The following is a 17,564-nucleotide window of genomic DNA, read 5'->3' on the forward strand; positions in this document are numbered from 1 at the left end:
ATGGACCATGGTTCATTTTCTGTATCAGCAGATACAGAAAATAATATTTGAATTGATTTATTAACTATATAGATTAGATGTATTTGCTCTTACTGACCCTTACTATAAACTCATATCATACTGCTTTCTACTAAATACTATTTATTTTACAATACAATTTAATTGTACTCACAGGATGGTGCAGTAAATAACAGGCTGTGCTCCGAGATTACATTTTGTAATAACCATGTCTGAAATTTCTAGACCAGATTTTTGGCACTAATATGCAAAGCCATCCTATGGTTTGTATTGTTGTATAAGCTCTCTGTAGGTGAAACACACTTCTCTTATATTATGTAGTAAGCAGACAAATGTGTTCACTCAGAGTCGCCATCTAGTGGAATAACAAATTAAAGATCTACATTACTTGTAACTCATTGTCCTGTTTCTCCTTTTTTTCCTCCAGCTGAACCTGATAAAGTGAAGAAAAGAGGTACTTTTATTCAAGAAAAGGCTTTTATAAATGCTTGTAATACATTTACTGATCACAGCAAGAAGTTAATAATAGATACTTTTAAAGTATGTTTTCTTTGAGTAGCCAGAATTATGATTGGCCTTGATAGTATAGCTTTAAATAAAATACATTAGAATAAAACAGCAACTTAAAGTAGAATTAATTAGCTTTTAACAACAGTTATATAAACATAAATGAATATCAGATACTGTAACTTGTTTTGTAGATACAGTATGGTCTGTTAGTTTGTCTATTTTTGCTCATCTAAGTTTTCAAAGCATTTAAATGATTGAAAACGTGTGATCTCCTTTATAAGACTTAGATTTGTTACCTGACTTCAAACTGAATGAATAAAATAAACTTAAAATCTTTAAGTTGTGTTTACTCTAAACCAACACTAAAATATAAGTGAATTTAACTCAATGTAAATGAGTTTACAGTACTCATGGTTTTAAAACTTAAATGTTTTACGGCAAACGGTTTCCTCAAATGGTTTGAGTTACCGTAACTTATCGGCTTTTACAGTGGTAATCTGTTTTAAAGGACATCACTGAGAATCTTACATCAGTAAAATAGCTATATTTTTTTCTCACTTCCAACAGCTTTGACAAACACAATAGTGCCCCCTGGTGCATATCTGTTCATCTATATTTTTTTTAATCAAAACACTTCAGGATCCTTGACAAAGTATTTAGCTCTAGTGATCATTTTTAGAGGAGTTTAATATAGTGCAATATTAAACATGGCTACTGATCAATCTTTTTTTTTACAAGAACAATATTTCGGACAGTATGAGTGATTTAGACATCATGAAGTGACTTGTTGCTGCACACAGTTTTAAACTCTCTCTCTCTAAACAAAGCAGTCTGGCCTGATTCATGTCTGACTGTTTTTCATTTCACAGCTAAAAGAGTCAGCCTTGAGCGCAGAAGTATGTGATGAATTGTTTTGTTTGAGTTTGATTTCTTCAGCAAACTGCTTGCTTTAGCAGAACAGCTCAACAAGCTTGTGCAAAACTAGCAATGATGTAGTTAGACTAATATATTGATTAAACATATTTATGTATGCTTGAAAAGATCAATTTGTTCTGTTATGTTAGCAAAATGGTTAAAAGAGCTGATCAATAAGGCAATAAAATATTAAAAAGCAGAGCCAACAGCATTATGGGACATTACATTTTACATGTTAAAATGTATTTATTCATAAAATTCAAATTCAATACATTTCCATTTAAACATCCTTTATGATGCTTTTGAAGCAATGTTACAGCAAATTGCATTGTGCAATATGGAAAGTTTGAAAATTAATTTTAAGCTGAGCAAATTTTTGGCAACACATTTGGAGATACGGATATGTGTTTTGATCTGGAAGCTAATTTTTTGTTGTTTAATGTATTTTTCTTTACCAGAAGATGAGACCAAGAGAAAGGAGCCCTTGCTTAAACAGAGAAAAGGTACAGTATATGAGCTCTCAGTCAGATCAAAATAATAAAAGAGCACACCTATATTCAATATAGATGTGGGATTTGTTTGTGGAAGAATATTGCAGTTTTTATTTCACCTCCTCACTAATATTTGCTCATCAGAAAAAGAGGCTCCAAGAACAAGAATAGAGAAAGCAAAGAAAGGTACACAACGAGCACAACGTGTTCCTGCTGTTTTATCATCATGCACTGAAAGATAGTTTCAGATATTTGTTATAATAGCCATGAATATTTCAGACTTGATGTAATATTTTTTTCTCTGTTCCACAGCTCCAAAAGCAAAGGCAGTGGCTGCCAACATACTCAAAAAGAGAAGTAAGCACCTGATCTGATCATACTTATTTAAAGTAATTGTTCATCTTTAAATTAAAGGTCTGTCGTTTTATAGTCACCCTTATGTTGTGTGACTTTCTCTCTCTCATGGAAAACAAAATATTTTGCTGTCAAGCCCCAAAAATGACAACAACAAAAAAAGCACCATGTGGTCCATATAATGTTTGAGCTATATTCCAAGTCTTTTGAAAATTTCAATACTTACATATTCAAATCACACAAATGAGATATACATTTGAAAAGAACATTTTGAGTGAAAAACAACTTGATTTAAGAACAAATGCATAAATGCTTTAAAGGGTTAGTTCACCCAAAAAATGTAAATTCTGTCATTTATTACTCACCCTCATGCCGTTTCACACCCGTGAGACCTTCGTTAATCTTCAGAACACAAATCAAGATATTTTAGTTGAAATCCGATGGCTCAGTGAGGTCTCCATATGGAGCAATGACATTTCCTCTCTCAAGATCCATAAAGGTACTAAAAACATATTTGTATTTATTTGTTTTTAGTATGGATCTTGAGAGAGGAAATGTCATTGCTCCATATGGAGACCTCACTGAGCCATCGGATTTCAACTAAAATATCTTGATTTGTGTTCCGAAGATGAATGAAGGTCTCACGGGTGTGGAACGGCACGCACTCACGCACTCTCTCTCTCTCTTTCGCGCGATCAGTTCTCCTCGCGCCTGAATGGTCAAATGCACACATAGTTTTTCAAAATGTCCATCGTGTGGAGTATCTCACGTAAATACAGTCGGTTAAGTGGACGTAAACAGGTGGGTAAAAACAGGAAATGTGTCAGTAGCCTATATTACATCCATGGATTCGGTCTTAAAGGGACAGTAGCCTAATTAAATATTTGTCAGTATATTCAAATGTGAAAAAACAAGTTTAATCTCTGTCGTATTTGTTGTATTGCTTGTAACTTGTTTGTAAATTTCTTTTTATATAACAATATATAACAAATATTTATATCTACACTGCCCTCCAAAAGTTTGGAAACGCCCTAGAAAAGTGGGGTTTTGGACAATATTGGCATGAATCCTTTTTAATTTGTGATAATTTTGCACTGGTAAGGGACAACACAAATTATAAAAACACAATTTATTACATAAACAGTTTATACATAGAAAAAAACTTACATTTTTGATTCATCAAAATATCCAGCATTAGCAGCTATCTGACCTAAACTGGGTTCTAATTATTTCATTGTATTCTAAACTTAATTGGCAATCAATTGTTGAAGCTATTAAGGTGTGCTGACCCAAAAATCTTTTACAAACCTGGGCCAAGTTTAAACCAGTAACCAGGCATCACAGCTGGAAAAGGGGCATGTCTGACTTTGACATGTATATACTGCCATTATTATGTAATGAAATTAAATGAACACATGAAAATTATTATTGCTGGATATTAATGTCAAGTTACTGTAATGTATTTGCACCAAAAAATTATAAGGATTTATGCTGATATCGTCCAAAACCAGACTTTTCCAGGGGTGTTTTCAAACTCTTGGAGGGCAGTGTGTATATATATATATATATATATATATATATATATATATATATATATATATATATATATATGAAGAGTTTATTTGCAAAAACAGAACTCCATTTTTATGAATTCTCACAAATCATGTTTTTTTTATTGTGCATTCCAATTAATAACAATCAAACTGCAGTTGGGCTGTTTTGATTAAGTAATGATAACTCTAAAAAATATAGGTAAATTAAAAAATTAAAATTCATTGAAAGTATGTTATATATATATATATATATATATATATATATTAAAAGTTTGTTTTTTAGCAAAAGCAGATAACTCCAACAGTCGTTTTTTGGCAAAAGCAGATAACTCCACATTTCATGTTTCATAGTTAAACAAAACCCAAGTAATTGCATTTAAAACACTCTCAAACACACATGTGCACACAAGTGCACACAAACGCACACACACACACACACCCACCCACACACGCGCGCACACACACACACACACACACAAACAGATCGGCACACACACACACACACGCGCGCTCTCTCTCTCTCAAACACACACACACACACACAAACAGATCGGCACACACACACACACACGCGCGCTCTCTCTCTCTCAAACACACACACACACACACACACACACACACAGATCGGCACACAAGTACACACACACGCACTAATCCACACACGCACGTGCGCGCGCCCGCACACACACACACAAGCAAAAGGACAACCAATTTTTCAGCATGTAAGTCGTGTATGGTGTACAAGGACTTACAGGAGTCGAAATCATAAATCCTCGATCACTTTTAGTGAGCTTTGATAAAACTTCCCTCAGCTAGCGCGTCTTTTTGAAGTGACTAGAAGCCTTGTCACCTGACCTGAATACTGCGCGCTGATTCGCTAAAACGGATTATTGGTTTCTGTCTGTACACAAACAAGGGCGCTTGTCGGCTTCTGCTGTAAAACGTGAACTTGCGATGCCTGAAAGTGGGCAAAACCGGCTCTTCTGACAAAATGGATTTAGGGTACAGAACGTGCTATATATGGAGAATAATGCACAGCACTTAGTTCATTTTTTTAAAAAATGGCGTTTATCGGTTTTTGCAAATGAACTCTTCATATATATATATATATATATATATATATATATATATATATATATATATATATATATATATATATATATATATATATATATATAATATAGTGAAATAAAATTTCTTATATCATGGTCATATTGCGCACTCGTCCCGTATTCCACCATGAGAAATCTGGTCACCCTATTTTTGGGTGAACTAACCCTTTAAGTCATTTCTGGAGATTGACATGCCATAGGACCTGTTACACCAGCTGTGCGCAAATTATAATCTATTTTTTACATAAAGGGGCACTTATGCTGCCTTCACATGCTGTCAGAAATTTCCTAAATTTCACTTCTGAAGTCATGATTACAAGCTTATCGCATAAAAGTGCTTGTTGTCAGAAAAAACAGGAATCATGGAGGACACCAAGTTTATTCTTGCCTATTTATTGGGAAAATCCAATTTAAGCCAAAATGATATTTAGCATTCCATTAATTGACAACCATATAAACATTCACCATGCTATCTGTTTAGTCAGCTTGCTGACAATTCTGTAATTTCGGTCATATACAGACTATTTTTACTCAGTATAAAACATACAATATATGCTTCAAATGACTTTTCATATATGTAAATATGCATTACTTTAACGAGAAGACAATGTGATGTAGCTGATGTGAAAAAAAAAAACTAAAGAAAAATTAGTATATAAAAGAATAAAGAATACTTTATATAAAATAAAGAATACCAGTCACAGCAGCAATTGTTCTCCTCTCCACCATGTTTAAAGGGGAAATATCATGAAAATCTGACTTTTTCCGTGTTTTAGTGCTATAATCGGGTCCCCCGGTGCATCTACCAACCCAGAAAATGTGAAAAAGGACAACCCAGTAACTTTGTTGTGGCAAACCTTTCTCTGCAAGCATGTGAAAAAAGGAGCCGCTCAGATTTCGCTTCCCTAGTGACGTAGGAAGGGGATCTTATTATATTACTGCCCCTCAATCTGCACGTTTCCACCGACGACTCTGTCTTTTTTTTTTTTCGCAAGCGAAAACGGTGTACCAGTTTTAACGCCATGGCAAAAGTTTGAGCGAAGCATGCTAACTGTTCTGTCGAGCACAGAACACTATTTAGAGTCTCCTTAGCTTGGATAGCCTGCAAGCTAACCCTGGCAAGCTCGATTGCTAAAAAAGAGGCATTTCTGTCTAGCAATCATAAACGTTAGCCTGGTGTGTATGGCGAACAAGTACACTATGTATAGTGAGCGTTCATACGGTTTTTGCACAAAAGATTAACATGACGGCACATGCTAGTCGATGAGTTGAATCAACTCCACAGTAACTACATAAATTTATCCACTAACCATCCAGAAATGTCCAGTTTCATTCTAAAAGTTGTAACTTCTTCCTGAGTCTCTCCATCAGTGTCCGACTCCGGTTTGAACAATGTAAGGCTGAACACCATTACTGACAATCCTCATTTTGGCTGCGTGAGATTCTCCAGCTTTGTTGTTGATGAGCAGAAGCATGAGCTGTTAAAGCTCCACCCTCTTTTGGAAAGCAGGCCGGGAGCAGCAGCTCATTTGCATTTAAAGAGACACAAAAACAGGGTGTTTTTTCTCACACCCAAATAGGGGCAAATTTGACAAGCTATAATAAATGATCTGTGGGTTATTTTGAGCTGAAACTTCACAGACACATTCTGGGGACACCAGAGACATATTTTGCATCTTGTGAAAAGGGGCATAATAGATCCCTTTTAAAGTTTATTGCCCGCCCAACTCAGGAACTTGGGTATCAAAATTATCCCAGAGCTTCCCAGTGGTAAATGCGACTTGAGCTGATGACCATGTCCATTTTTTACCTAGGAAACTTATATTTCCGATAACTCTGATAGCATGTGAATGCACTACTTAATCCCCTAATTTCACCACAAGGCTTAGTCTCACACACACCGTAATGTTTTTTTCCAAGGCACATTTATAAAAGCTACTAAAAAAATAGAACTAAGGCCTAATCCTGGCTTAATCTAAGCCCTGTCTGTGAAACCAGGCCAATATTTTTTGCATTGCACCATTAAACTAGTTGGAGTAATGTTTGAAATAAAATAGTGAAAATAGTGACTGATTTACATCAATAAGCTCTTGTTTTACCTGACAGACTTTGAATCCTTTAGACATCTATGATAATGTTGACATTTACACTCATTTAGAGAGAACATTATCTGAATAAATTACTTTGTTAGCAGTTCTTCAAATCAATCCTGTCCTACATAGTGCATCGGTCTGTGTTGTGCATGCCAAATAAAATCAGTCATAATAAATAAATGTCATTTCTTATGTTATCAGTATTTATTTGTTGATCCTTATTCATTTCAAATACAGTGTCTGAATGTTAAAATATAAGACCTATTGTGTTATTCATGATAAAATGTTATTCATGGAAAGTTATTTTTACCATTAGTTACCTGAGGCAAGGATAAACTGAAATTCACTGCATTTCAACACAACTTCTGCTCACATATTTGAAGGCTCCTATTGGGATATTGAGGGTAAAAGTATATTTCAACTTGTACAGTGTTCACGTCCTCTTAGAGCATGTAATTACAACTTTTAAGCTGGGAATTTACTGAGAGCTCCAACTTATACCACATGACCGCTGTACCACCTGACCAGAATGAATCTGCAGTGGCCAGTCAGACGGTACAGCGAGCATGTGGTTCAAGTCAAAACTCTCAAAAAATCTGAGTTTAAAAGTTGTAATTTGCAGTTTTACAAGGAAATGAACCCCATTTACATGTCGGAATCTCATAATTATGGTAATTATGTCACCTTTACAGTGAGCTTACGACCTAGCTAAGTTCTATAGTGTAGTCGAATAAAGTACAGAGTTAGTATGGAAAAGAGCAGCATGAACATCCTGCTTAACATCTTCTTTTGTGTTCTACAAAAGAAAGAAAATTTCTTTTGCTTTTGAACAACATGAGGATGAGTAAATGACAGATTCTTTTTTATTTTTGGGTGATCTCTTTTAAGTTGATGGCAAATGTTAAAATTCCATTTGATCCAAAGATATGACAGCATGCTTTCCCTTCTAATAACAGGATCTGGAGCCTCAAGAGACGTGGAAGTGTCAGCTGCTCCAGCTCCGATAGAGGAGCGTGAGTGCAACTCATTGTGACTTTTTAATATTACACTGTGTTACATTCACGTAATGCAAAAAGACAGCAGCAATAACATGCAATCTATAGTCAATCTGTTGTAACTCTCTGTTATGAATCTTTCTTTTCACAACCCCTTAAAACAGTTCCTATGTGCCGACCAACACCTGTGTACTGCCCAGCGCCTCCTGGCTGGTATGGTGAGTATTGCAGTCACCTATAATTACTGTAACTTAATGTACTTTAACATAAAACACCTTTAAACATCATTGTGAACATCTTTTAATACCCTGAAATTCCTTTATCTTACAGTGCATCATATCGTCACAAGTAGCCCATTACCACCATCGTCTATTCCAGGTATTCAAAAAACAAAAAAAGAAAAGAAAATCAGATTAAGTATGTTTTTGACCTTACTGAAGGTGTCTAAAGAATTAATACATCACTGCATTATAGGCTTTTTTAACATTACAGTTTTCAATGTGTTTTTCAGAATCAGAAGTTCCTATTTTAACGACTCATCAAGCTCCTACTGTAATGAAAGGTGCTGATCTCATAATATATCTGAATTTTAATTCTATATATTTGCCATTTGTCTTTTTTTAAAATCTGATTTAATGTTTCATTTGCTTAAGAACCGGAAGCTACTAAGCCAAAGCCAAAAAAAGCCACTCAAAAGAAAGGTAGTAATTTGTCTTGATTTAGTGCCTGTAGTAAGGATGCACTATTTTTGTCGAGTCACATTAACATGTAAACAGACCAGAAGCAAGTTATAACCTCTGACCTCTAATTTCAGAACCAGCTGCACCAAAAGAAAAACCCAAAGCAACTCCTGCGAAGAAGGGTAAGAACTAGTTTAAAATGAAAGGCAGTATCTTAGTCTGTCTGTCTGTCTCTCTCTTTCTCTTTCTCTCTGTCTGTATCTGTGCATTTATATTTTATTATGTGTTCAAGAGTCCACAGTTACTAAAGACAAAGTAAAACCTTCAGTGGCAAAGAAAGGTAAGGACAATAGAAAAATGATAGCCAAGTTTTAATTTTAGATCTATTTTCATACTAAATAAATCAATTTTTACGACTTAGAGCGAGCAGCTGTGAAAGAGAAGCCAAAGACAGGTAATTATGGTCCAGGAACTGACTTACAGTAGCAGTAGTTTTATATTAATGAGCAATAGCTAATAATTTCCTCATTTACAGAGCGAGTGATCACTAAAGAAAAGGCAAAACCTACCTCTACTAAGAAAGGTAGATTTTATTGTTGCATTTTATTTTATATATATATTATATATAATGTAATATTACATTTTATATTGTTATACATTTAAATGCATTTATCCAGTTATTAATTATTCAATTATTATAAAAAAAATATATATATCCTGAATTTACCTGTGCAAAACAGATGCTTTATTAATTAAATGGAGAATAAATAGAGTTGTCAGGCTATCTTGAAAAAAATTATTACCACCAATCTGGTTGTTAGGCATCCAGGAATTATGAATCCTAAATGTTTATTCTACATCCTTTTCTTACTATAGAGCCAGCAGTAACAAAGAAGGCAAAAGTAACAACAACCAAATACAAAGGTAACCTCACATACGGCACACCTGATTATACATACAGTACAAACATAAAAAAGCTTAATGTTATGAAAGAAGGAAGAAGTCTTAATCCTTGTATTAGTTCCTTTAATACTCACATAAAGGTTTAACTGTGTCATAAAATTGATGTTTAGAAATTGGTTACAGTTATAAATATTTCACACTGGATGATATTTGTCTCGCTTCATAGGCAGGTGCCTGTTAGCTGCCCTGTGGCAATGTCATAAATGTCATGTTCTGCCCAGCTGTTTTTATTTTTTATTTTTTAAGTGTGGAGTTTTGCTGAGAGTAAATGTAATGGTCCCTGCTTCTTGTTTTACATTTAGTTGAATTCTGTATTGCTCCTCCTACTTTTGGATCTCACCATTTTGCTCACCATCTACTTTGCTCATGGAAAGAGATTTGTTGTATAACACATTTTTTGCCATTTTGTTTTATCTGATGCCACAAAATCCCTGTAGTCATGCATCTAAATTATGAAAGCCATTCTTTTGAATCAATGTGTCTTTACACTGCAAAAAAATGATTTTCTTACTCAGTATTTTTGTATTGTTTTCCAGTACAAATAGCTTAAAACAAGGAAAAAAAATACCAATAGGGTAAGAAAAAAAATTATTATTATTATTATTATTGTTATTATTAAATTATTGATAATTATTCATTATATTAGATTAATTTTTTTTTCTGTCCCCGTTGGCAGATTTTTGAAACTTTCTTTTATTTTCTGTCATTTTGCTTCTCAAGTAAATGTTTCTTGATTTAAGAATATTTAGATATTTGTACTGGAAAATAAGACAAAAGAAAATCAGTTTTTGCAGTGTATGTGACATACGGATATTGATAAATAACACTTTTTTCATAATACATCCTATAAATCTATACTCTTTTTTTTCTGTGTGTGTGTGTGTCTCTACATGGAAAGAAGAGAAAGCTGTAAAGCAAGTGAAGCCCACTGCAGAGGGTAAGTTATTTTATTGTAAAGTATTAGGTGGTGCTTCCTTAAAACTTAAAAATAAACTTTTGCTCATATTTAACCCGTTAATACTGCATATTAAACTATTAAACTCATCCAACACTTTTGACTTACAAGATTACCTACCTGTTTTTATGAAATTTGTTTATAAACGTAATTCGGTCATGTCAACCAGAGATTGTGTATTATAGGGAGATGAGAGGGTCTGTATCTCTTACCATTGGAGAAGGCGTAACGGCTAACTTAATCACGTGCGGCACCTCTCAGCCTATTGTGTAATGGCAGTGACATCAGTGCCCGCCGTTCAAAACTCCTTCCCTGTGTACTGCCACAACCGGAGCATTAGCATTTGCTGTTACACTTTTTTGGCTAAAGGTTGCAGGCTTACCTTCCAGTGGCTTTGACACAACATCTATTGTTCTATCTGTTAACATTCCCTAGTCTGACTTCTCTTAAAAAAATAAATTTTTATCAAGCTAAAATCTACATATAGTTCCCAACGAAGGTATTGTTTAGTTTAAAACATGCTGAAGATTAGCAAACAGGCTGTCGATTAATTAAATGATTAGCTATTTCCCCACAAAAGCTGTTTAGTCAGCATAGTGAAGCCTCTCATCCATTGACATCCATTCAAAAAACAGCCTCTGGTCTCCTTCCCTGCGTACTGGAGGGGGACCATTAGCATTAGCCGTTATGTTTTTTTGGCTAAAGGTTGCAGACTTGCCTTCCAGTGGCTTTGTGACTCTCTGAAGCGTGCTGCACTGCTAAGGCAATTCTACCAAAGTATTTTGAAGGTTGAGCATGCAGTGAGCTCATTGGCTACTGACACAGCAGGAACCAATCAGTTGTGCCCTATAACGATGTGATTACAATCAGGTTGAGTTAAAGGACCTATTAACCTGTGCCATCTAGAGTTTCATGACAGAACTTTGTACAGGTGCTGGTCATATAATTAGAATATCATCAAAAAGTTGATTTATTTCACTAATTCCATTCAAAAAGTGAAACTTGTATATTATATTCATTCATTACACACAGACTGATATATTTCAAATGCTTATTTCTTTTAATTTTGATTATTATAACTGACAACTAAGGAAAATCCCACATACAGTATCTCAGAAAATTTGAATATTACTTAAGACCAATACAAAGAAAGGATTTTTAGAAATCTTGGCCAACTGAAAAGTATGAACATGAAAAGTATGAGCATGTACAGCACTCAATACTTAGTTGGGGCTCCTTTTGCCTGAATTACTGCAGCAATGTGGCGTGGCATGGAGTCGATCAGTCTGTGGCACTGCTCAGGTGTTATGAGAGCCCAGGTTGCTCTGATAGTGGCCTTCAGCTCTTCTGCATTGTTGGGTCTGGCATAATCGCATCTTCCTCTTCACAATACCCCAGAGATTTTCTATGGGGTTAAGGTCAGGCGAGTTTTCTGGCCAATTATGGCAGCTTTGGCACTGTGTGCAGGTGCCAAGTCCTGTTGGAAAATGAATCTGCATCTCCATAAAGTTGGTCACCAGCAGGAAGCATGAAGTGCTCTAAAACGTCCTGCTATACGGCTGCGTTGACCTTGGACCTCAGAAAACACAGTGGACCAACACCAGCAGATGACATGGCACCTCCAACCATCACTGACTGTGGAAACTTTACACTGGACCTCAAGCATCGTGGATTGTGTGCCTCTCCTCTCTTCCTCCAGACTCTGGGACCCTGATTTCCAAAGGAAATGCAAAATTTACTTTCATCAGAGAACATAACTTTAGACCACTCAGCAGCAGTCCAGTCGAGACGCTTTTGACGCTGTCTGTTGTTCAAGAGTGGCTTGACACAAGGAATGCGACAGCTGATACCCATGTCTTGCATACGTCTGTTGGTAGTGGTTCTTGAAGCACTGACTCCAGCTGCAGTCCACTCTTTGTGAATCTCCCCCACATTATTGAATGGGTTTTGTTTCACAATCCTCTCCAGGGTGCGGTTATCCCTATTGCTTGTACACTTTTTTCTACCACATCTTTTCCTTCCCTTTGCCTCTCTAGTAATGTGCTTGGACACAGAGCTCTGTGAACAGCCAGCCTCTTTTGCAATGACCTTTTGTGTCTTGCCCTTCTTGTGCAAGGTGTCAATGGTCATCTTTTGGATGACTGTCAAGTCAGCAGTCTTCCCCATGATTGTGTAGCCTAGGTGTTTTAAGTTAATTAGCTGATTAGAGTGTGGCACCAGGTGTCTTCAATATTGAACCTTTTCCAAATATTCTAATTTTCTGAGATACTGAATTTGGGATTTTCCTTAGTTGTCAGTTATAATCAGCAAAATAAAAGAAATAAACATTTGAAATCATTATCAGTCTGTGTGTAATGAATGAATATAATATACAAGTTTCACTTTTTGAATGGATTTAGTTAAATAAATCAACTTTTTGATGATATTCTAATTATATGACCAGCACCTGTATTTGTTTATAATCAAATTAGTAATACTTGCTATCTTGCTTTGAATGTGTTGAAGACACAAGTTTGTTCTAGTGGATATTTCAATCAATAATCCTGCAAAGAACATCTACATTTAATGAATGATTTTGTTCATCTTGAGAGATAGGTGACTACATTTTAGATTGCTAATGGACTGTTATTATTATGTGCAAAGCTTATCGACTTCTTGACAGGAATCCAGTATACAATATTTATGTGCTTTTAACTTCTTTAGTACATTGATGTCCTGCAAGGACTAACACATAAAATACTGCAAGAGCTAGCAATTCCTGTTTACTGCAATTGACAAGCAAGACCAAAAGTGAAAGTGATATAACAGAGATACTTAAAACCGTTTTTACTGCAAAAATCAAAAATGTATATTGAAAAAAAAAGTAAAAATGTAATTGTAAATCCTGCCTTAAATGTGATAATGTACTATGGAGTTGGATTTTTTCAGTGTTGTGTTGTATACTGTATAGCATCAGTGTAATTTGTTTGATTATTGTTTTGAACATTAGTAAAGAAGAAGGCCACATCAACACCAAAAGCCAAAAAAGCCATTAAAGAAGAAGTTGTGGGTAAGTTTTAATGACTGTTTTTGACGTTATAAAAAGCCCAAAAAGACATCTCTGTATCTTTGAATCTCCTCTCAGAAAAGAGAGACAAAAACTGATTTTCATGGCTAACAAGCCTAAAACTGGATCCATAGAAGGTTTGTGTAGAGTTCTATTCCTGTCTGCTATCAGGATGAAATAGATGCATGACAAAATATTGAGGAATTGTTTTTATATTAATTTCCCAATGGATGCTTTGTGTTGTGTGTTTGTGAACACCAGTACATGTTTTATTTGCTTTTGTAAAAACGCAGAGAACTTACTGCATAGATGATTGTAAGATGGATCAAGAAAAAACAAGCTGGCACAAGAAAATTGGATCTGTCAAGTAATATAACTTCAGACGAAGTCATGACAGAATTTCTTTATTTTCATGACAGGAAGTGTTCCATTCATGTTCTGCTCCATGACTATGTAATCACATAACTGAGCATGTTTTCCTGACACATTAAGAATAGAAATAACTCTTTAACTCTTTTAACTCTTTTAAACTTGATTAAAGGACTTAGCATGCACACTTGAAGTGCAATTATGATTGTCACATTCACTTATTGTGCAAATGAAAAAGAAAATGGATGTGATGAGAATTATTCTCCTTCACCTTCAGGAACACCTGTTCCAGTTGAGAAGAAAACATCTGAAGAAACCCAAGGTATGAACCATAGCTCTGTTTCAAAAACTACTCTGCTGCTGACTATATAGACATCATTTAAAAGGGATAAGTCAACCAAAATTTAAAATCCTGTCATTATTTATTCACCCTCATGTCATCTGAGTTGAACTCAAGAATTGGAAACTGGCTTTGTGAAGTGGATCAGCCATTTAATTTGAAAAGATCTGATTTAAAAGAATGATTTCTACAGTTCACTCATAAATTTGTGATTTTTAGTGATTATATTCTATTCTATTATGTTATTCCTTAATTCCACAACACATGGATGAGTAAATACTGAAAACGAGTGTTCATTTTACACAATCACTTTAAAAATTAAAAATGTCATCAAATTTCTTTCTTCAGAGAAACCAGCTGAAGCACCAGCACCAGCAAGTAAGTTCAGAGGTTTTCTGACATCTGTGAAGTGTGGTGTGAAGCTTGAGATTAAATTTTTCTTTTGTGCTTCATGTAGTGCTGTACATAATCATTCATAAGTCAAAAGCAATAATCAAATGCATGCATTTGTGTAAGCAGTTTGAAACATCTGCAGACTATACGTTTAGAAATGCTTTGCTCAGCATCTATAGTGATTATGCGTACCTGCATATTGTAGAACTTGAGAGAACTTCACAAATTTCCAGACGACACTGAGGTACAATTCCTTATTCACCAGATGTATTAACATCACAGTTTCAAAAACTGAGCCACAATAATTCACTGGAAAACAATGAACCACGTTGTCACTATTCTAGGTTATGGTTCCCACTTAAACCAAAGAGATTAAACTATTTTTAAACAACATTAGTGAAATTACAAATGAATTGCAGCTATTAATACACTAATGCTGGTGGCTGGTTGGCCCTGTGTGAACTCCTAATGTCACTCTTCCACTCTAACTCCAGACTACTTTTTTAACACAAATCACTTGACTTGTTTGTTAGAGACTCAAGGTCAAATTTACTAACCGTTGTGGCACTTTAGTGCATATTATTTCAGTGAAAACCCTGGGTCTTATTTTCCAACCACTTTTAGTCCAGTTTAACAAAACACTACTCACTGTAAAAAATAATTTAATCAGTATAAGTATATAAAATATAAAGTCCGTCAGTAGTCATAAATGTATCCCTTAAAACTCATAATTGATCACCAAAATGACATATTTAAGTTTTTTTCCCCTGTGAAGAAATTTCTTCATGCCTTAAAATACACTATATTGCCAAAAGTAATGGGACACCCCTCCAAATCAATGAATTCAGGTGTTCCAATCACTTCCATGGCCACAGGTGTATCAAATCAAGCACCTAGGCATGCAGACTGCTTCTACAAACATTTGTGAAAGAATGGGTCACTCTCAGGAGCTCAGTGAATTCAAGCGTGGTACCGTGATAGGTTGCCACCTGTGCAATAAGTCCATTCGTGAAATTTCCTCACTACTAAATATTTCACGGTCAACTTTTAGTGGCATCATAACAAAGTGGAAGCAATTGGAAACAACAGCAACTCAGCCACAAAGTGGTAGACCACGTAAAATCACAGAGCGGGGTCAGCGCATACTGAGTCGCCAACTTTCTGCAGAGTCAATAGCTACAGACCTCCAAACTTCGTGTGGCCTTGAGATTAGCTCAAGAAGTGGATCAGCAAGGTCCATAATGACATGGATGAGCGAGTTTGGTGTGGAGGAATTTGACTGGCCTGCAGAGTCCTGTCCTCAACCTGACAGAACACCTTTGGGGATGAATTAGAGTGGAGACTGCAAGCCAGGCCTTCTTGCCAACATCACTGCCTGACCTCACAATTGCGCTTCTAGAAGAATAGTCAAAAATTCCCATAAACACACTCCTAAACCTTGTGGAAAGCCTTCCCAGAAGAGTTGAAGCTGTTATAGCTGCAAAGGTTGGGCCAACTCCATATTAAACCCTGTGGATTAAGAATGGGATGTCATTAAAGTTTATGTGCACATAAAGGCAGGCGTCCAAAAACTTTTGGCAATGTAGTTTAGCTTGAATGTTTAGCTTGAATTACACAAATCTATGAATATGCTAGTTAGCCCCGCCTCCACTCACTCACATGAGCTCAGAAACGCTGCACAATGGTATCACTCTTTACAACGTCGGACACATAACGGAAATTAATATGATCAGCCTTTTGATTGACTATGTTATCAAACAACTACTAATGTGTTGCTAATGTTACACAAACCATGTTCCCGTTCACCATGTCAGAGTCAGACAGCTGCCTTAGAAACGCTTTGAACAACTCAAAACATCAGTGGAGAAAAGCATATAGTTCATCATAACATCGTAATATGCATCATACACCTGCTATATTGCTAAATCTACCTGATTTTTCATATCAACAGAAAAAATAACGGTATAGCCTGGCTTCATGGCATAGTTAATGTATGCTAAAGCCCACCGGCACATTGATGTGATTGGTTACAAGGTAGTTTGTGATGTCAGAAACACCAGCAATTTCAAACCCCGTTTTTGAAACTGTCTTTAGTTCACTGCAGTTTTAAAGGTCCCGTTTTTTGTGGGTTTTTTTAAGCTTTGATTGTGTTTATAGTGTGTAATATAACATGTGTTCATGTTTCACGTGTAAAAAAACACCGTATTTTTCACATAATTTACTTATCTGTATACCGCTGTTTCCACTGTCATAAAAACGGGCTGATGACTTCCTTGTTCAATGAAGTCCCTCCTTCAGAAATACGTAACGAGTTCTGATTGTGCCAGCGGTTCCTGTGTTGTGATTCGACAGCAGCTTAGCGCTCCTTGCCCGGAAAGGTCACGCCTCTTACCATAACGTGTGCTGCACATAGTTTTACATGTGGATTATTGTGGTGTTGTGCCGAATGAACACAAAAGACAATAATTCCAGAGAGACTGAACTCTTTAATCTCCACAAGCAGCGACAGAAAATGTACAACGTTAGTACTCACTCAGAAGAGTACCTCATACGGAAAACAGCCATATACATAAAAATAGTCCCCTCTTGTGGCCATTATGTGCACTGCAGTCGAACATTAACTATTGCAGTAAGGATACCACAATTATAATTTTCAGGAACCGAGTTAAACATAAATTGTAACCATTGATCTCTAAGTACAGCGTCCCTGGGAAGGCCAAACAAAGGTGATTGAACTGCGGGATGAAAATAACAGCGTTTCGACGACATGGCGACAA

At 35.7% G+C, this 17,564-nt stretch overlaps 1 protein-coding gene across 12 annotated transcripts in view; it reads left to right on the forward strand.

Annotated features, from left to right (window-relative positions):
* trdn (triadin) overlaps positions 1–17,564 on the forward strand; it is a 64,627-nt gene that overhangs the window by 42,712 nt on the left and 4,351 nt on the right. For 6 of the 12 annotated variants that reach the window (XM_067384267.1, XM_067384271.1, XM_067384278.1 and 3 more), the window contains 19 exons: positions 446–472; positions 1,398–1,424; positions 1,902–1,946; positions 2,079–2,120; positions 2,247–2,291; positions 8,003–8,059; positions 8,206–8,259; positions 8,372–8,419; positions 8,553–8,603; positions 8,695–8,742; positions 8,856–8,903; positions 9,014–9,061; positions 9,143–9,175; positions 9,257–9,304; positions 9,598–9,645; positions 10,583–10,621; positions 13,629–13,688; positions 14,332–14,376; positions 14,743–14,772. In XM_067384267.1, coding sequence (XP_067240368.1) covers positions 446–472; positions 1,398–1,424; positions 1,902–1,946; positions 2,079–2,120; positions 2,247–2,291; positions 8,003–8,059; positions 8,206–8,259; positions 8,372–8,419; positions 8,553–8,603; positions 8,695–8,742; positions 8,856–8,903; positions 9,014–9,061; positions 9,143–9,175; positions 9,257–9,304; positions 9,598–9,645; positions 10,583–10,621; positions 13,629–13,688; positions 14,332–14,376; positions 14,743–14,772 — 843 coding nt within the window. Of the gene's footprint in view, positions 1–445; positions 473–1,397; positions 1,425–1,901; positions 1,947–2,078; positions 2,121–2,246; positions 2,292–8,002; positions 8,060–8,205; positions 8,260–8,371; positions 8,420–8,552; positions 8,604–8,694; positions 8,743–8,855; positions 8,904–9,013; positions 9,062–9,142; positions 9,176–9,256; positions 9,305–9,597; positions 9,646–10,582; positions 10,622–13,628; positions 13,689–14,331; positions 14,377–14,742; positions 14,773–14,992; positions 15,032–17,564 lie in introns of all 12 variants that reach the window. The other 6 variants (XM_067384274.1, XM_067384276.1, XM_067384268.1 and 3 more) reach the window with 3 other exon arrangements.

Source organism: Chanodichthys erythropterus, chromosome 4, assembly GCF_024489055.1.
Source record: "Chanodichthys erythropterus isolate Z2021 chromosome 4, ASM2448905v1, whole genome shotgun sequence".
NCBI lineage: Eukaryota > Metazoa > Chordata > Actinopteri > Cypriniformes > Xenocyprididae > Chanodichthys > Chanodichthys erythropterus.